At 44.5% G+C, this 19,072-nt stretch overlaps 1 protein-coding gene across 2 annotated transcripts in view; it reads right to left on the minus strand.

The window, feature by feature from the left end:
- The window catches only part of Rab4a (RAB4A, member RAS oncogene family), a 36,143-nt gene that overhangs the window by 2,826 nt on the left and 14,245 nt on the right, over positions 1–19,072 (minus strand). The window contains exons 2-8 of one of the 2 annotated variants that reach the window (XM_005064662.4): positions 15,186–15,266; positions 11,731–11,845; positions 10,000–10,062; positions 8,591–8,745; positions 5,515–5,610; positions 4,689–4,821; positions 3,431–3,979 (exon numbers count right to left, since the gene is read on the minus strand). In XM_005064662.4, coding sequence (XP_005064719.1) covers positions 4,706–4,821; positions 5,515–5,610; positions 8,591–8,745; positions 10,000–10,062; positions 11,731–11,845; positions 15,186–15,266 — 626 coding nt within the window. In that variant the 3' untranslated portion in view covers positions 3,431–3,979; positions 4,689–4,705. Of the gene's footprint in view, positions 1–3,430; positions 3,980–4,688; positions 4,822–5,514; positions 5,611–8,590; positions 8,746–9,999; positions 10,063–11,730; positions 11,846–15,185; positions 15,267–19,072 lie in introns of those variants that run through there. The other variant, XM_021230479.2, reaches the window with a different exon arrangement.

Consider the following 19,072-nt stretch of genomic DNA (forward strand, 5'->3'; position numbering starts at 1 on the left):
CTGGAACTCCCTAGATCCAAGCACCTCTGCCTCCCAGTGTATCCGCCACCATGCCTGGTTATTTTTCTTCTTTTTACAGATATGGTCTCATGTATCCCAGACTGGCTTTGGAACTAACAGCCAAAGATGACCTCGAACTTTTTGCTCTTGTCTCTATCTCTCAACTGCTGGGATTACAGGTATATATCCCCACACCTAGTTAATGTGGTTCTGGGGAGGTACAAACTCAGGGCTTCATGCATGTTAGGTGGTTACTCTGCCAATTGTGTTATATTCCCAGCCTTCAAAATAGGTAGGCTTTAGATTGGCAGAAACTGAATATTTTTTTCGCTACCAACTTCAACAAGTAGGTGAGTTAGTGGCATATTAAGGTCCACCCATCATTTGTATGTCTTTATGAAAGTCTCTCTTATCCTTAGCTAGGATTGTACAAGGCACAGTTATATCAGGCATAATCACCATATCATGAGGTGGCTGTTCAGCACCTGGGATACATCCCTGCAGAGCATCTCAGATTTGACCACGTGAGGACCAGCTGCTCTACAGCCAGCCTTCAGACATCAAAGTCAGCACCATGGAAGGTGTCATGGGCATGAAGTCATCTATGATTGACCCTCAGTACCTCTTCTTATATGAAAATCTGGAGATCTGGGGTAATTCTTTTATTCACAAAGGCTGTTTAAATAATTGAAATCACCTGAAGATTTTTAAAAACACAGTTGTGGGTCATCTCTGGGCATTTTTAACTTTATGGACCTTTAGTGGGGGACTTTAGGCAGTGGGAACAGGGAGATGGCCCACAGGATGGAAGCTGGAGGTCTGGATTTCTTAAATAGTAACAAAATTGTATTTAGGAAAGTTTCCGCCATTGCTCCAAGCTTATTCTGAACACCAAGTTCACTTCAGAGTGTTGAAACAACACAGGCTGGGTGGGTAGGGCCACTGCTTGCTTGGTTCACACTGATCCTAACTAGCACACCAAAGGAAACTGAACCAGCAGGGGGCCTCTGGGTCACAGGTGGGGCAGGTCCAAATAGCACAGCCAGGGCTTAGGAACTGAAGCTGAATTGGGGATCATACTGAAAGAAGGTATGTTCAAACACTGTCAACTCCACAAGGTTAAATATGACAGCCACAGTGCAGAGACAAGGCCATGCCGCTTAGTACCTGAACTGGGAGGCTCAGGAAAGGCAGCAGATACTGATACAAACATTGAAGTAGCTCTAATGAGCAATCAAAACACTCTCAAAGATTAAAATTGATGATGACAAAAAGAAGTGAATGGGCAAACATGTTGGTGTACATCTTAATCCCAGAACTGGGGAGGCAGAGGCAGGAGAATTGTTTCAAGTTTGAAGTCATTGTGAGCTACACAGGTAGTTTTCAGGTCAGTCAGGGTAATAGAGCAAGACTGCATTTCAAAAGCTGGATGGAGTCAATGGCTGAATGGAGATGAAGGAGAATCACCAGTCTGAACAACAGAAGAGATGAAGAAAGAGCAGAGTTTCTCAGGCCCGTGGCATGGAAGAATGGAAAGACAAACAATGAGGGCTTTAAAAGATGGGATGAACAATGGCTGGAAACTCCCAATCTGATGAAAGATATAAAACTAAAAGAGTCAAGCTGAATGAACTCCATGTAGGATAAATCCAAAGGAATGCACTGAACAGCTGTGATCCAGCACTGGGGAAACTGAGGCAAGAGCATTTGAGTTTGAGGCCATATTAGGCTACGTAGTGAGACCCTGTCTCACACAAATACCCATCTGGACACACCGTCCTCAAACTGCCCATAACTAAGATGCCATGAAGTGCTCACAACCCACACATGTGACAGTTTGAATGATAGTATATTCTTCATAGAGATCATGGAGGCCAGAGGAAGTGGATCATTAGAGAGGAAAATGTCACCTGGGAGTTCTGTATCTAGAGCAGGACATGTTGGCACACACTGTAATCCCAGCATGAGGGAGGCTGAGGCAGGATTGCTGTGAGTATGGGACAAGCTTGGGCTAGAGTGAGACCCTATCTTAAATGGTGGGTGGGGAGGTAGCATGTCTGAAAAGACTTAGTGTTGTAACGAGAGAAAAGTGTTTAACCTGAAAAAGCAGGTTCATGGAAGTTGAAAAGCATTTAAAAATGCAAAAGACTCCAAACATATCAATGCATGCAGTGCCTTCTTGGTGTTTCCATGTCAACAGTGCTGTGAAGATGGCTGAGAATTCCCAGGACCCACATGACTGCAGAGTGTGTGAGCGTCATGCCCACAGAGTGACACAGGTAAGTGAAGACATCCTGTGGCCAGCGGCTGTATTGGGACTGGTCCAAGGCCATGTGGACAGGTCCATAGTTGTATAAGTCAGCTACAGATAGGGAATCTGATGGAACTGACAAATTCAGAGTAAGAGCTGGAAACTTGCATATCCCACGAGCACCAGAGGTAATAGATGAGAATCAGCCATGATTCGGGAAAGCCTGGTGATGACTAAGCGCCAACAGCTCCCCTCTGCCATAGTCATGCAAACTCTTCCAGGGACACAGAACATTGCCAAGACACCAAGCCTGTTGTATAAACAGACCTTGCAGTCAAAAAGACTATGCATTGTGACTGTGACTGTGGTAGAGTTAAACTAGAAATTAGTGACAGAAGATCTGGCCAGGTGGAAATTAAACAGCACACACATAAACTGCCAAAGAGAAAGTCTCACAGTTGGAAAACATTTTAAATAGAAGAGAAATGATATCTGGTCATACTAAAACTTGCACAAGAAAGGTAGTGTTCAGGAAACATTGCTTGTTAGGAAAACAGGCTTTGCTAGGTGTCGTGGCCAACACCTTTAATCTCAGAACTCTTAAGGCAGAGGCAGATGGATCTTTTTGAATTTGAGATCATCCTGGTCTACATATTTCCAGGGCTACATAGTGAGATCCTGGCTCAAGAAAAAAAAAGTTGATAATTGTATACAGTAAAGGCATTTGCATATTCAAGAAGAGCTACAAAGAAATTTTGTGTGATCCACCTCCACCCTGTGCTCACTCCAGTCTCTTTAACTCAAGATGGTCTTGAGGTCATGATAGCCTCTTGCTATCTCAGCCTACTGAGTGCTAGGATTATAGATGTGCATCACCACACCTGGCATAATGATAATGTGTGTGGTGGGGAGGGCTTGCACATGCAGAGTGAAGCACTTTACTACTGAGCAGTATCCTTTGCTAGAGGTAGTGAGTTTCCTGAAAATGGCTACAAAATAATGTAAGAGCTGGAAAAAGAGGCAGTGATGCTCGTATAACGGGTCTTCTAGCAGGGAGACAGACAGTGGAGGTCGAGGGTGAGGTGGAAACCGAGCAGGATGGGCAGGTTGACCTGGGCCCACAGCGGCTCTTGCACTGACCTCAGTTAAGAACCTTACAGTCCACAGAGCAGGACAGTGTACTGTGCACGAGAAACTTGGTTCCACTTTATTTCCAGATGTTAGTGCATCCTGTAGGTGAAGCGTTTCAGGTGTGGATCACAGAAACAGTGTAAAAAGAATAAGCAGGATTAAATAAGAAATACACTGACTATTAGTGCCAGAGTCCTTTGATACTGAGTCATATGTGCAACCAATACAATGAGAAAAGCACGCTCACATTCACAAACTGCATTTCCTGTGAGTTGAAAAAAAAAGCTTCATGGAGTGCAGGATTCTACCATGTCATACTGGCTCTGCGCTGTAGGAACGTGCTGGGCTGTGTGCAGCACAAGCCTGGTTTAACGGAACATGAGGGGTAGATGTGGGGCAGGGATCTTTGCATACATGTGGCATCTAAAGTTATTGTCTGCTGAGTTAGTTTGCAGTATGGCTGCTGAGCCCTGTCTGCCAGTGTGCACTGTTGTTTCCCCCATGAAGATCTACTTCTGTGCAGAGTAGAAAAGATGGTAGTAAAAACTTCAGACTCTTCAGGCTGCAGCAGCTGTGCTCCAGAAACCACCACTGAACCTGAGAAATGTTAAGTGTGATTAGATACTTGTGTGGCTGTAAATGCAAAACAGCTCACGGCCACCAGAAAAGGACAGTTTCACCTTTGGATTCACACTGGTTTACACCGCTAGATAATGCCATGGTGAACTGAGCATGATGGCATACCCTTAGAATCTCAGTATTAGGGAGGCTGAAGCAGGAGCATTGCCATAAGGTGGTAGGCCCACCTGGGCTATATAGTGAGATCCTGCTTCAACTTCCCTGACAAAACAGTCTGCTGTGGTAAATGGGAGAGAGTTATCGAAAGTATAGACAGAGTGTGGTGGTGCACATCCCAGCACTCAGGAGGCAGAGGTAGGCACATCTCTGAGTTCTAGGCCACCCTGGTCTACAGATTGAGTACGAGGACAGCCAGAGATACACAGAAAACCTGTTTCAAAAAAACCAAAACAAAACAAAACAAAAATGGAGTGCCTACTGGTTTCAGAGGTGCTCCTGTGGAGGCCTCAGTTAGGCTAAGTCTACTCCATGGTTTAAGGAGCAGGAACTCTGTCACAGAGGGTACCACTGGGCTCTGCCTGCTCTGCTTTGCTTCTGAATGGCTGGGAGGAGCTCCCACAGGGTCAGTCCTGTTGGGCAGGCCTCTGATTATCCCTGCAGATCTCCTCTCCTGGGCTCCCCAACCCTCCTATTGCAGCTTCACACCTCTTTTCTCTCCAGCACCCACCTGTGTTACTGGCATGCCTAACAGCCACATTCCTGTGCATTTGGGGCCTGTGTTCGCCGTGGTGACCGTAGCTGTCTCAAGGCAGCATCTCCATACTGGATGCCAGAGCCCATTCTCTCTGGGTCCAGCTCACCTGAGGACCAAGAAAATGGCTGTGAGTCTGTGCTCCCCAAACATGGTAAGTGGAAAAGGGCAAAGTGTAATGTTCCATGCATGCATTTGTAGTTTCATTGTGAAGAGCAAAAATTTACCGGCTGGCTAAAGATACTTTATTTATTTATTTTCGTTTTTGAAACAGGGTCTCACTATGTAGCCTTGGCTGACCTATTACTATGTACACCAGGCTGGGCTTGAATTCAGAGATCTACCTTCTCTTGCCTGCCTAATGCTGGGATTAATGGTGCATGCCACCACACCTGGCTGGGGGAAAATGTCTTATTTTAAAAATGTGTGTGTGTGATCCATGTGTGCAGGTGTGTAGAGCATGGAGGCCAGAGCTCAGTGTATGTGCTTTCTACTTGTTTTTGAGACACAGGGTGTGTCACTAAGACCTGGGTGCTCTGCACCTCTGAGACACCTGAACCTGAATTTTGGATGTTGAGTAGAACTATGTGACAGTATTACACATATGAAACTAATAACCCAATTTTGATGCTACCCTCCACACACCTGCCCCTGACTCCTCTGGGAGCTTGCTTCTGTCAGGCAAGTGTGACTGGCATGCTACTTAGAGGTACTTTACTACAGCCTTGCTCATAACAGCCAGCAGAGGGCAATGTTGAACTACAGGGCAAAACCCACAGATGAGGCCAGAGAAGAATGTTACCTGATTCAATTTTGTTAAGTATTTTCCTTGCACACTGCATGAAAGCCTCTTCAACATTCTCACCAGTCAGTGCACTCGTTTCCAGGAACATCAGCTCTAGAAATGATATTAAAGAAGTCAGGGAACCACATTTAGAAGATAGTGAACTTTAAATTATTATTATTATTATTGTTATTGTTATTTTGAGATAGGGTTTCTCTATGTAGCCTTGGCTGTCCTGGAACTAGCTTTATAGACTAGGCTGACCTCAAATCCACAGAGATCCTTCTGCCTCTGCCTCCCAAGTACTGGGATCAAAGGTGTGTGCCACCAGCACCCGGCTAAATTTTTTTATTATTACATTTATTCATTCATTTTGTGTGTGCTCTTGTGGATGTGTGGTGGTCAGAGAACAGTTTGTAGGAGTTGGTTCTCTCCTTCCATTATGTGGGTCACAGGGATGGAACTCGGTCCTCAGACTTGGACCACTGAGTCATCTTGCTGGCCCAATGACAGTGACTTTCAACTGCTAACAGCTTGCTCAGTATTCTCATATAGTGACAGGCAAAACACAATCCAGTTCCTAAGTCCTCTATTTCTATAAACATAAAATTGATACACATAAATATATGTTTTTGTTGTTCTGTTTTTTTTTTTTTTGAGATAAGGTTTTATGTAGCTGAGGCTGGTCTTAAACTCTTGATCCTCATACCTCTTCTGTCTCTGAGTGCTGGAATTACAGCTACCATCACATCCAGGTATGCTAATATATTAGGTAATGGGGAGTCCATTGAAGAATGATTACTATCATGCCCTGGCCCCTGAACTGACAAGATGAAGTAAGCACATAGGACTGTGTCATTGAATACCATGAGTGGTGGACTGGTCAGCTGAAATTGTAACTTAGAGTCTCAGTTTCCTTCTCCAAGTAGATCTGCAAGTCAGCATGAATGCAGACACAGCTGACAAATCACTGCATTGCACTACACACAAGCAGGGCCCATGTCCATCCAAGCCAGACACAGTCCTGCTGTCCAAGAAAAGCCATTCCCATCCAGGACTTTTAATTTGCATTTAATTGGAAAATGTGTTCGTTTGGGTATCCTAGATAATTTTTGCTAATTTTGCTCTCCTCTAATAACCAATAGTTTTAATTGGGGAGGTTGGGTAGAAGTCTCACTTGATTTACTTTTATTATTTTGTGTGTGTGAGTGTTCTGTCTGCATGTATGTCTGTGTACACATGTGTGTCTGGTGCTAACGGAGGTGGTATGCTGGGAATTGAACCTGGGTCCTTTGAAAGAACAAGTGTTCTTAACCACTGAGCCAACTCTCGAGTCCTGAAGTCCCACTTGAAATCATGTTCCTTTATCCCTAGAACAGGGACTGATTCTAGTGGAAAGCCTGCTCTGTGACGTTAGCTGCACCACAGCTATTGGCCTCTGGTCTGTACTACTAGAGGACTTTCCTTGCCATAATAAACAGCTCCTGCTTTCTAAATAGCTCTACAACAGCGGTTCTCAACCTGTGGGTCATGACACCTTGAGGGGGTCAGATGACCCTTTACAGGGATCACCTAAGATCACTGGAAAACATATTTACATTACAATTCATAGCAGTGGAAAATTATAGTTATGAAGTAGCAATGAAAATAATTGTATGGTTGGGGGTCTGTTAGGAAGGTGGAGAACCACTGCTCTGAAACATCATCCATGTACAGTCTGTATTTACTTTCTTTTTCTTTCTTCCTACCGTCCCATCCCCTTTGAAACAGAGTTTCACTGCATGGTCCTGGCTTGCTTCAAGCTTTCAGTCATCCTTCTGCCTCTGCCTCCTTAATACAAGGATTACAAGCCCCAAACTCCATGCCTGGCTCATGTTTATTTTTTAGTAAAAACCCATCAAACTAGGAAAATAGTTTTCTGTCCTTGAGTCCAACCAAATGTGAACATAAGGATGTACTAGTCTCAGCTGGCTCTCAGAATTAAGCCTCTTCCTGAAGGTTTATAATACTGTCATCTCTATAAACAATGGCTAAATTTACAATGTAGTTTTAACATTAATAAACTTATCTAGCCTGGTCTACATAGTGAGCTCCAAGACAGCTGGGACTATATAGAGTCTGTCTCAAAAAGAAAAAAAATCAAACAAAGAGATTTGTTGCCATTAAACAAACGACTTAATGTAAGAATATGAAGCCAGCTAGCTGTTTCTTCTGCTTCCTTTGTATGTGGGACGACTACTTCATCAACGATGTTTCAAGATACATTAAAGATATGCTACCCCAGACCGACAGCTGGGAGGCCAGCATGGGACTAATCCAGACCCCCTGAATGTGAGAGTCAGTGAGGAGGCCTGGGCAACCTATGGGGCCCTGGGCAGTGGATCAGTGTTTATCCCTGGCATACAAACAGACATTGTGTGTTCATAACACAAACAGGGATGCTCTCTCAGCCTGGACTATTAGGGGAGTGCCTGAACCCTGCCCTGAGTGAAATGATAGACTCTAGATATCCCTTATGTGGAAGGAAATGGCGATAGGGTGGGAATCTGGGGGAGATAGTGAGGGCTGCAGGAGGAGGGGAGGGAGAGGGAACTGGGATTGACATGTAAAACAAGCTATTTAAAATTAAAATAATTAAAAAAAAAGAAAAAGATGTGCCACCCTAATATGGCTATTATCCCAGACCTAAAAGTCCTTATGGAAGGTAAATAGCTTGCTTTCCTCAGCACACTGGCTGTTGTCAGCAGAATGAGACACGCTGAGCTATGCTAAACTAGTCTAAGTTGATAGTGGAGATTGCACAATTTTGTAAGATAATTTAACCTTAAAACTCCACCAGATGTTTTATTTCATTTACTTTTTGGATTTTCAAGGCAGGGTTTCTCTCTGAAACAGTCCTGGCTGTCCTAGAACTCTCTCTGTAGACCAGGCTGGCCTCAAACTCACAGAGATCCACCTGTCTCTGCCTCCCGAGTGCTGGTATTAAAGGTGTGTACCACCACCACCTGGCTCCACTAGATGTTTTAAACCCAAAGAAATGTTACTGTGCCCAGACCCACCCTGTGAGAAGCTATAAGAGGAAATAGTCACTTGCCATTCTCTTGTGCGAACCTGGAGGCTTCAAGGAAGGTGACTTCCCGGTCAGCATCCAGGTCCTTCTTGTTCCCACAGAGGATGATGACAATGTTCTGACTCGCCAGCATTCTGGCATCTGTTAACCAATTAGTAAGCGCATTGTAGGTTTCTCGGCTGTGTGACATAAGATTGTGGAAATAATACATGTATTTTATAAAACTAGCAACTCTTTCTAGTCATCCTCACCATGCACACTGCTTGTCAACATTTCAGCAAGGGCAACGGTGCCTCAGAGGTGACTTGAGAACCCAAATGACACATCAGATCAGACCCATGGACTATGTTTAGCTTTTGTTACAACAAAAGTGAGTCTGACACTCTGGGCTCAAATGGAAAGGGAACTTTTCATTCACTTCACAAATGTACCTGAGCCCTGAGGATGTGCAAGGTACGCTCCTGGCTTGCAACATGTCACCTGTAGATTTGTGGGCACCTTGACTCACAGGAATCCACCACAACTTTGCAAGGATCTGCTACTTAGGAGCTGGGGCTCAGGGACATGCAGGACATCTGGGCTTTGTCTACCCAGGACCAACTCAGACCTGCAGATTGGCTCTCACATTTAAGGACTGGCCCAAGGGATATCACACCCTGGTAGGTTGAGCCTCTCATGGAGGAGGAGGGTGGAGTCAGGAGTGTCACCCCCTCTCACAGGAGAAAGACAATCATGCACAGATGTCTTCTGGGTCAGGTTCTTCTCAGAAAGGGCCCCTTAGTAGAACCATCTGGATTCTTTGTTTCTAGGGCAATGCTGCCAACTCTGAGGTCAGTGCATTGATCAGATATCTTCAAGGACAGGATTGTGCTGCAGCCTGCATTGGCCAATCCTGTGGTCCCTAGCCACGTGTTACATGGAGGATTTGAAATGTGGCCAGAGCAACCCAGGAGTGAAACTGAGTTGTTACATGCCGCTAGTAACTGTAACAAGTATTTCATTAGTTGACTTAACACCCCGCCCCCATAGCTTTCTGGCAGTCCAAATATGTTACCCTCATCTTATAGATGAGAAACCAAACCAAAACAGGGAGGCCTAGGTCTGCAGAGATCTCAAAGCCACTGGCTGGAGCTGGGATCTGAACCCAGGTGATCTGAGCCCAAGTCTGCATTTTTAGCCTCTTGATTCACTCTTGAGAATTCAGAGCCCTGCAGACTAAAGGAATGTGTCCCACATGGTACGAAGAAGGGGCAGTGGCTTGTTTTAGCCCCAACAGCTCACAGACACTAAAGACCTCCATGACTCCCCAGGAAAGGGTTCAGAGGTTTGCTGGGTATAGCCATGCTCCTATCTAGACCAAAATGAAGCACACATCTCACCAACACAGGGATTCAGGACACCAACTGGCCTCTGTGATAGGGAGTTGACTTTACCTGGTGATGTCGTACACGAGGAGTGCCCCTGCTGCACCTCTGTAGTAGCTTCTTGTCACAGACCTGAAGGAATGACAGGGCTTCTAACAATCAAGGCCCTTTACTTCTCCCCATAAAAACCATACTTCCTTGTGAACCACAACACAGAGCCAGGAGAAGCAGGATGCTCTCTCCAAAGCAGGAACAGCCCTGCTGAGAAGCTCCTTAGAAGGCACAGGAGGTTCAGGTGTCCGCATGTGGCCCAAATGTCCTTAGCACCCAGCTCCAGGAAACCCTCACATCTCTTCCCAGGAAAAACCCAAGACGGGAGGAGCCTAGATCCTTGCCAGTGCCCACATTTACTGTCTCACAGAACATCCTTCTTTACTCCTTGCTCTGTGAAGACTGGCCCTTTGTCCACTTCACATTCTCAGTGATCTGTTTTTCAGCAATATGTGTTCTCTTCTCATGCTAAATTCTGTCTTGCTAGTTTGTTTTAAATTTAGCTTTCTTATTGTGTGTATTATGCTAGGGTGGTGCATGTATGTAGGAGTCAGACAACTCTGTGAAGTCACTTCTTTACTTACACCTTTGTGTGATTCTGGAGATGGAATTCAGATTGCCAAGGTTGCCCAGCTTTATCTACTGAGCCATTTTATTAGATTTTTTTTCTTTAAGATATTTATTATGTATACAGCTTTCTGCCTACATGTATGCCTGCAGGCCAGAAGAGGGCACCAGATCTCATTATAGATGGTTGTGAGTCACCATGTGGTTGCTGGGAATTGTACTCAGGACCTCTGGAAGAGCAGTTAGTGCTCTTAACCTCTGAGCCATCTCTCCAGCCCTGTTAGGTTTTTTTTTTATACTAACAAAATAACATTTTCTCTGGCACCTCCTATGGTCTCATACTATATTGCTCAGGCTAGCCTTGATCACCTGGAGTTAAGTGATCCTCCTGCTGCAACCTCCATAAGTAGCCGGGACTATGGGCACCACCATACCATATCCCCAATTTTAATTAAAAAGTGAAGTCTGCTGTGGGTGTGTGGCTTATCCCACACTGAATCTTTATGATGTGGTGCACTATGTAGAAAGCACGACTGAAATGTTCACACACTGTCTTGCATTCACTGTTACAAGATGCTAACTACACAATCTGACTAGCAGGGACCTAGAGTCAGTTGTGCAAGAGTGTCCTGCAGAAGTCATAGCAGCTGTCACAGCATGCCCCAGTTAGTGTAAAGAAGTCAAAACCTATGATGGGCGTTTATGAAAAATTCTTCATAGAAGTGTACTATGGAAAAATTTTCAATTCGTCCTGTTGCACTGCCTTGGTTTTAATCTAAAAGCATACTATGGGTGGGATGGTGTATACACCCGCTATCCTGATACTCAGGAGTGTGACCCAAGAAGGCCATGCATGGGCTTGAGGTCTACCCAGACTGCTCAGCCAGGCCCTGCCTCAAAACACCAATGGAAAGACAGACCGAAACCCAAACCGCTGCAAGGTACTCAGCATCTCGGCCTCCAGACTGAGTTGCCACCTCTGAGATTCTAGTTACCTAGTGCTTTCTCTTGTTTGTTTTGGTATCTGGAGTCCAGTCCATGCTCTCTTAGCAGTGAGAGCTTCCAGACTGAGCTGGAGCTTTTGAAATCAGTGTGCATGTTGGTTTGAGATCATACACCATGAGGGAATCCAGCTAAACAGTTTGAGTCCAAGTTCAAGTCTTAGTAAATTAGGAGAGCTACCTGAATCGCTCCTGTCCGGCTGTGTCCCATATCTGTAACTTTACATATTTACCACCAACATTTATTATTTTTGAGCCAAATTCCACTCCTATGGTATGATTTGAGTCATCTTTGACTAAAAAAGAAAAACAAAAAACAAGTAATTACATTTTAGAACAAGAAGGTAGCAATTCACAGACTTAAATAGTAATGTTAAGATCAAGGACTTAAAACTAAAATAAAAAGTTAAAAAGTTGGGGAAGGGACATACGAAGGGCCCTGCAGATGGAAAGGCTGCTAGCTTCGGCCATCCATTCTGTATGTAAGCTGATGAATGGCACTGACTTTAAGTAAATCACATGATCCCTGTTCTTAAAGAGACAGTAGAGAGCTCTCCCAATTCCTAGCACATGGTATAGTTACTGCAAGAGGCTTCCCTGAGCCCAAGACACCTGACTATCCACAGAGAAGATTGACACCAATCACCCTCTAACACCAGGCTACCACACAGTAGGGTGTGTGCCTAGTAACCAGCTGGACACTTGGTCAGCAGTGAGGTGGTCAAAGTGTAGTATTCCAAAGAACTGAAGAGAAGAGACCCCCAAAATAATCTGATCATCAAACTCTGATTTGGGGTCTGTCTAGGGGATATTTGGGGGGGTCCTTATGTGTATTACTGGTATCAAATGTTCATTAGTTCTGGCATTGCACAGCAAAAATTTGAATGAGTTTATTGGAGTCCCATCACTTCTAATCACATGGGATATGCCATGGTACAAGATGGCTACAACAAAGAGATGAGCTAGAACAAATGCTACTCCTGTCACCTGCTGGCGTACTGCTTCAAAAATCAGGGGTGCCACTTGATGATGTACCTTTTCCTGGAGGAATGAGAGCTTAGACAAATAATCCAGCCTGTGCCAGAGACAGATTCAGGTGTGTGGTCATGTAGGAAGCCTCCCCATCCCCACTCCAGGCAAACTGCAGAGAGGACCTTGGTAGCATCCAAGTGGAGGCATGCTGTTGTGACAAGGAGAGAGTGAGCTTTCCCTTGAGGCTCTGGGAACAGCTAGGAATGGAAACACAACCTGCTTGACTGCTCTGTTTTCAGAGATGAAGTAGACACTGTAAATATGGAAAAGATGTCATGTTCATGCCTGCAATCCCAGCAAGTGGGAAGCTGGGGCAAGAGAGTCGGCATGGAATAGAGACCAAGTTGGTTATATAAGTCGTCTCTAGCCAGTCTGACAGCTAAAGGATGAGAGAAGATCTGTTTCCAGAAACCAAACGTTAAGTGAATGCACAGAGAACTGTGTCTGTTGGCAAACCTCACTAGAGCCTATGCTGGGCAGAGGCTCTGAGAAGCTCTTTGCTGATGGAAGTGGCTGAAAAAATTCCAGAAGTGTCCTTTCATTCTCTGCCAAGATACTCTGTACTCTTCCTCTCCTCCCACCTGAGAGGTTTCCACCTTAGGAGCATTTTATTTAGCCAGTTCTGTGCCAAGCCTTCCTCTGACTGCCCTAAACTACAGCTCACTCTCCCCAGTTCTTCACACTGTCACCACAGTTTCACTTATTCTAAGGGCTTCTTGAACCTACAGGCTTTCACAGTCTCACACAGTGTGGAAGAAAGATCCCTAAACATTACTAGCCAACATACGCATGTGGAGCTGTGGTCCAGAGTCCTCTGTAACAGACACTCCTCTCAGGAGCACCTGTGACTGCTCCATTTCACTTCCTGACCTGCAGACCAGGACAGGAGACAGAAGGGCTTGAGAGGCACTAAAGGCCACCCAGAGCAACTGAAGGCTGTAACTTTTCCAATTACACTCCAATGTGTATCTGGCTAATCTGCCAGGAAACCGGGTCTCTGCTGAAGAATCCGTCACTGTGTTTCTCTTAAGAAAACACTATACATTGAACCACTATTAAACTGAAACACTAACAATAAAAACCCTGTCATGTAAAAGTATGAGAATACAACATATTTGGGTGCAAACCTTTAATCTTAGCACTCAGAAGGCAGAGACATTGGGTGGCTCTCTTTAAGTTCAAGGCTAACCTGGTTTACATAGTGAGTTTCAGTCCAGCCAAGGCTACATAATAAGACCTTATATTAAAAAGAACCCAAAAATCACAACCTTGTAATGCTACATCAAAGTAGTTTTACCTAGTGGTACTACAATACTGTGTGCTATAATACTGACCCACTAGGCAAGAAATACCCACTGCTACATCAGAGGCATGAATGTTACAAGAGTAATCAACCCCTTTCAGACTGGATTTGAGGCCCGCCCCCACAGAAGGAAATTCATGTATATTACTGTAATCTTGGTCAAAGCCCATCTCGGAGAGGTTATAGACCTCAGGGGAGAACCTACTACAGTTGTTTTGCTAAATGGACATGTCAAACGGCCTTCTAAATGTTTATGTTTCTATCCTTAGATTAGTGCTGCACTCAAGCATGGTCAGGAACAGACAGAAACTCAAACTGCTGAAAATAAAGTTTGGCTGTTGCTTACAGAAAAGTGGGTGGAGGTGGGGAGCAGGTGAAGAATGTAAGAACCAGAGGACGGGGAGGAGAGCCGCTGGGAAACGCAGTCTTCTCGACACTAAGTGGCCATGGCCCTCATGAACTTACAGCACCAATGGGAAGTTACCCACACAGAATCAAGCCCACCAACACTCCAGCATGGATGGGTGAGGGGCTTACTAGGCACTACCCCTTGCCCAGCAGATATTAGCAGTCAATGGTTGATGGGGGGAGAGAGCCATTTTTGATGGGGGGTGTCCTCCTGTATATATGTGTCTCTTATTGGCTGATGAATAAGACACTGTGTGGCCAATAGCCAGGCAGAAAGCATAGGCAGGGCTACCAGGCCAGGAGAAGGCTGGGAAAAGGAAGGCAGAGAGAGGCAACGAAGAAACGCCATATAGAGACTTGGAAGATAGGATGCGCCAGGTGTTCTTTGGTAAGATAAGGCCATGCGGGAATACATAGATTAGTAGTTATGGGTTAATAATTAAGACAAAGCTAACCAATAAGAAGTCCTAACCATTGGCTAACAGTTTTATCATTAATATATCTCTATGTGATTATTTGGGACTGAAGGGCAATGGGACCTGGCAGGACAGAAACCTCCATCATCATATTTTACTTCAGGGGTGTAACCACTGGTAAACTGTCTGTTCTCTATGATCCAGTAAATAACCCCACACATGCACACAAGCAACCTTAACATAACTCTGTGATAATACATGAAAGTAGGGAGGAGATGGGCATGTTAGGAAGATGGGTTCTAGAGGGAAGTGAAGAGGATCAAAACCTATACATGTATGAAATTTTCAAATAATAAAAATTTAAAAGTGAAGTACTTTGAAGCTATGGTTTCCCCCTCCAGAAAGCTCAGATTTCCCACAAGCACCTCTGTAGCCAGGGTACTCACAGACATTACAAAAACATCTGGTGTCACTCACATTTTTTTTCAATGAATTGATGAAGCAAGCAAGATTTGCCGGTTCCCGCATTTCCGATGACCAAGAATTTAAACAAGAAATCTGAAAGGAAAAGAAAGAATAAGAAATAAATAACCTTTTTTTTTTAAAAATGGTTTTTCAAAAACAGGGATTCTTTATGTAACAGTCCTGGTTGACCTTGAACTCACTAAGATCTGGCTACCTCTGCCTCTCAAGTGCTGGAATTAAAGACGTGTTCCACCACCATCTGGCAAGAATAATAAATAACTTTAAAGGGAGCTATGAACACACTTTTAGCCTATGGTCATAAAGTCTAGTGACGTGCTAGTTGTTGATGTAATAGAAGAGGCGACTGACTCTCCTGTGAAAACACACACACTGACTTGCCTTTTCATATTTACCCATTTCACATTTGCATATTTCTGATATAGTCAGAGCTTTCCCAAATTGCTCCTTTGACAACTTCAGAAATTTGAAGGTTGAAAATTAACTGTGGCAATGAATAAAACTGGTTCTTGGTAGCCACCACAAACAGGCAGACTTAGTAGCAAGCAAAACTGGTCTAGAAATGGAAGCCTGTTCCTTCCTTCTCTACACACACAGGTGAGTTCTAAGGCATGTGGCACTGTGGGTCACTTCTCATCCCTTGGCTGTAGTTCCTGGAAGGCAGCTGAAGCCAAGTTGAGGCTGCCTTCCAGGAACTACTGAGGCTAGTGTCTGACTCAGTGAGAACAGGGTTGTTTAATTTGGGATATTTCTTTTTAAAAATGTATTATGTGTAGTGGTGTTTGGCCTATATGTCTATGTGTGCAGTGCCTGCAGAAGTCTGAAGAGGGCATCAGATTCCCCCTGGATCTGGAGTTACAGATGGTTGTGAGCTGCTATGTAGAAGCTGGGAATCAAACGTGATTCCTCTGGAGGAGCAGCCAATAAATGCTCTTAACCTCTGAGGCAGGAGCCCTAACCTTCCTAATGCTGTGACCCTTTAATACAGTTCCTCATGTTCTGGTGACCCCAACAATAGAATAATTTTCATTGCTACTTTATAACTGTAATTTTGCTGCTGTTATGAATCATGATATAAAAATCCTTGTCAAAGGGTCATTTGAACCCCCCCCCAAAGGCATTGCAACCCACAGATTGAAAACCACTGCTCTGTGACATCTCTCCAGCTTCTGGGGCTTTCCTTTTACAAGACTGAAATAAAAGATTTCCATGATGGAATTAGTTAATTAATATGAAGTAGTTTCAGAAAGTCAGGGTTGCAAACTTTCAATGTAGCAGAGGCTGGTCTTGAACTCTTGAACCTGCAGCATGCACCATTACAAGTGTATCATCATATTCAGCACTTCAAATGTTCTCTCTCTCTCTCTCTCTCTCTCTCTCTCTCTCTCTCTCTCTCTCTCTCTCTCTCTCTCTCTCTCTCTCCTCTCTCTCTCTCTTTCTGAGACATGACCTCACTATGTAGATCATGGTGGCCTTAAACTCCCAGATACCCTGCCTGCTTCCACCTCCCAAGTGCTGAGATAAAGGCATGAAGGCTAACTTGCTTTCTATTTTTGATACATAGTCTTACTATATAGCTCTAGTAGGCCTGGACCTTGCTCTGTAGACCAGGTTGGCTTCAGCTCAGAGATTTGCCTCCCTACCTGAGAGCTGGGATTAAAGGCATTTTCCATCTCCCCCATCCAATTGCTTTCTCTTTAGTAAGAACTCTAGTCCTGCATGGCTGGGCACTGCACACCATTGGCTCCTTATTCCTTTAATGGAACTGCCTAGCCTAACCTCGCTCTTAACCCTGACCTGCTGCAAGCCCCACCTTGCCCAACACTCATGCTTTGTATTCCTAACTCTCTCCAGACCACGCCCTCTTCCAGATGGGACCAAAAGCTGATGACCCTAGACACTTCCTGCTCTCCCCCATTAAGCTGAGACAACTGCTCGTTTCTGACATGGGCCTGTCACTAGTTTCTAAGAACTATTAACCATCACTCAGAAATTAAGCCTATTTGGTCTCCAGTGATATCCAAATGGTTTCAGAAAATCGTGGGACAGTGCCATTAGGATTGTGGCAGCATTTAAATACCAGTAACTCTTCTCAGTGCATGTTTTTAAAGCATGACATGGAGACACCACTCTTCTTTGAGATGCCCATGGCCATGTTCTTGAACATGTCTGACTTTCTTCCTGAGTGCTTATTTTCTCTTAGTCATTAAGTATTCGATCTTAATATCTTTTAATAAACTTCAACTCAGCTGGGCGGTGGTGGCACGCGCCTTTAAACCCAGCACTTGGGAGGCAGAGGCAGGAGGATCTCTGTGAGTTTGGGGCTAGCCTGGTCTACAGAGTTCCAGGAAAGGCTTCAAAGCTATCCAGAGAAACCCTGTCTCAGAAAACCAATAGATAGATAAACAGACAAACAGAAGATAGATAGATAAAAATTAAACTTCAACTCAGGTTCAAAAACAAGTTATAATAAAGGCTGGAGAAATGACTTAACAGTTACAAGCACTGGCTGCTGTTGCAGAGGACCTGGGTTTGTTTCTCAGCACCCTCATGGCAGCTCACAGCCGTCCTCAACTCAAGTTCCAGGGCAGCCAGCACCCTCTTCTGACCTCTGAGACATCAGGTACACACATAGTACACTACACACACACACAGACAAAACACATACAACTAAAAATAAAACTTCAACACAGCATTGCTCACAGTAGTAAACAGGAAGTGTCTGTCAGTGGAGGAACAGATACATAAAATGTGGTCTAGCCATATAATCGAGCAAGCCCCAGCCTTAAAAAGGAAAGAGTTTCTAATAACTGCTGTAGCAGATGAGCTTAAGGTCACCAGTGACATAAACCAGTCATAAAATAAGACCTATGGATTGCATTTCTGTGAGGTCCTCAGAGTAGACTGGGGATAGAAATGGAGAATTGCCATTTCATGAGCATGCGCATCAAGTTGGAAATGTGAGAGTTCAAGAGATGGGTGGCAGTGACCGCTGTATCATGAAACGTGTTTTACTTTTGCTTTTTATTGGAGATCTTATTTTTGCTTTAGTGAATGGGTGCTTTGCCTGCATGTATATTTATGCACCATGTGCATACAGTGCCTTTGCAGGCCAGGAGTTGGCTTCCAGGGACTGGAGCTGCCATGTGGGTGCTAGGAATCGAACCTGGGTCCTCTGGAAGAGTAGCCAGTGCTCTTAACCACTGAGCCATCTCTCCAGCCATCCCATGAAATGTGACTGCACTTTAATATCACTGAAATGTATGCTCAGAATTTCAGTTGGTTAAGATTGCCAGGCTAAGGGGAACTGGAATTTCTCAACCTCATTCAATATTCTCTTCTGTTAGGAAATAACGTTATATAAGTTGTAAGGAGAAGACAAAAAAAGAACTAAAGTTGGGTCTGTTGTTGCCTTGGTAGGGGGTAAAGAGGCTGGCAATGGGCAGGCAAAGGGAGGCTCCCATGGAACACTAGACTCCGCTTGAAGAACATAAATCCCTACTTCTGGACTTTGGACTCATAGCTGAGCATGGACTCTGGCTCAGATTTGCTGAACCATTCTTTACAGATTAACTGCTGACTGTACCATTGCCACACCTGGCCAAAGGGTGACATATCAGTGCACCATGATGGAGGAAGACCTGGCAAGATGCACAGTCTCTACAAAAACACCGAAGGCTGGAGCGCAAGAGATGATAAACAGAAAACATTTTGTTTGAAATCGCTTTGGTCAAATGGCTAAGAATGGTGGAGCTTTTAGGAAAGCAGAAGACTGTGCCTTTCTGGAACAGTAGCAGAGTGCAGGCAAGTCTGGAGTGCCCCAACAACTGGTAAAACCCACTTATGCCTCTCAGGAGGATGGAAGCATTCCCCTTTGAAAA

This window comes from Mesocricetus auratus, unplaced genomic scaffold, assembly GCF_017639785.1.
Source record: "Mesocricetus auratus isolate SY011 unplaced genomic scaffold, BCM_Maur_2.0 Super-Scaffold_100013, whole genome shotgun sequence".
NCBI lineage: Eukaryota > Metazoa > Chordata > Mammalia > Rodentia > Cricetidae > Mesocricetus > Mesocricetus auratus.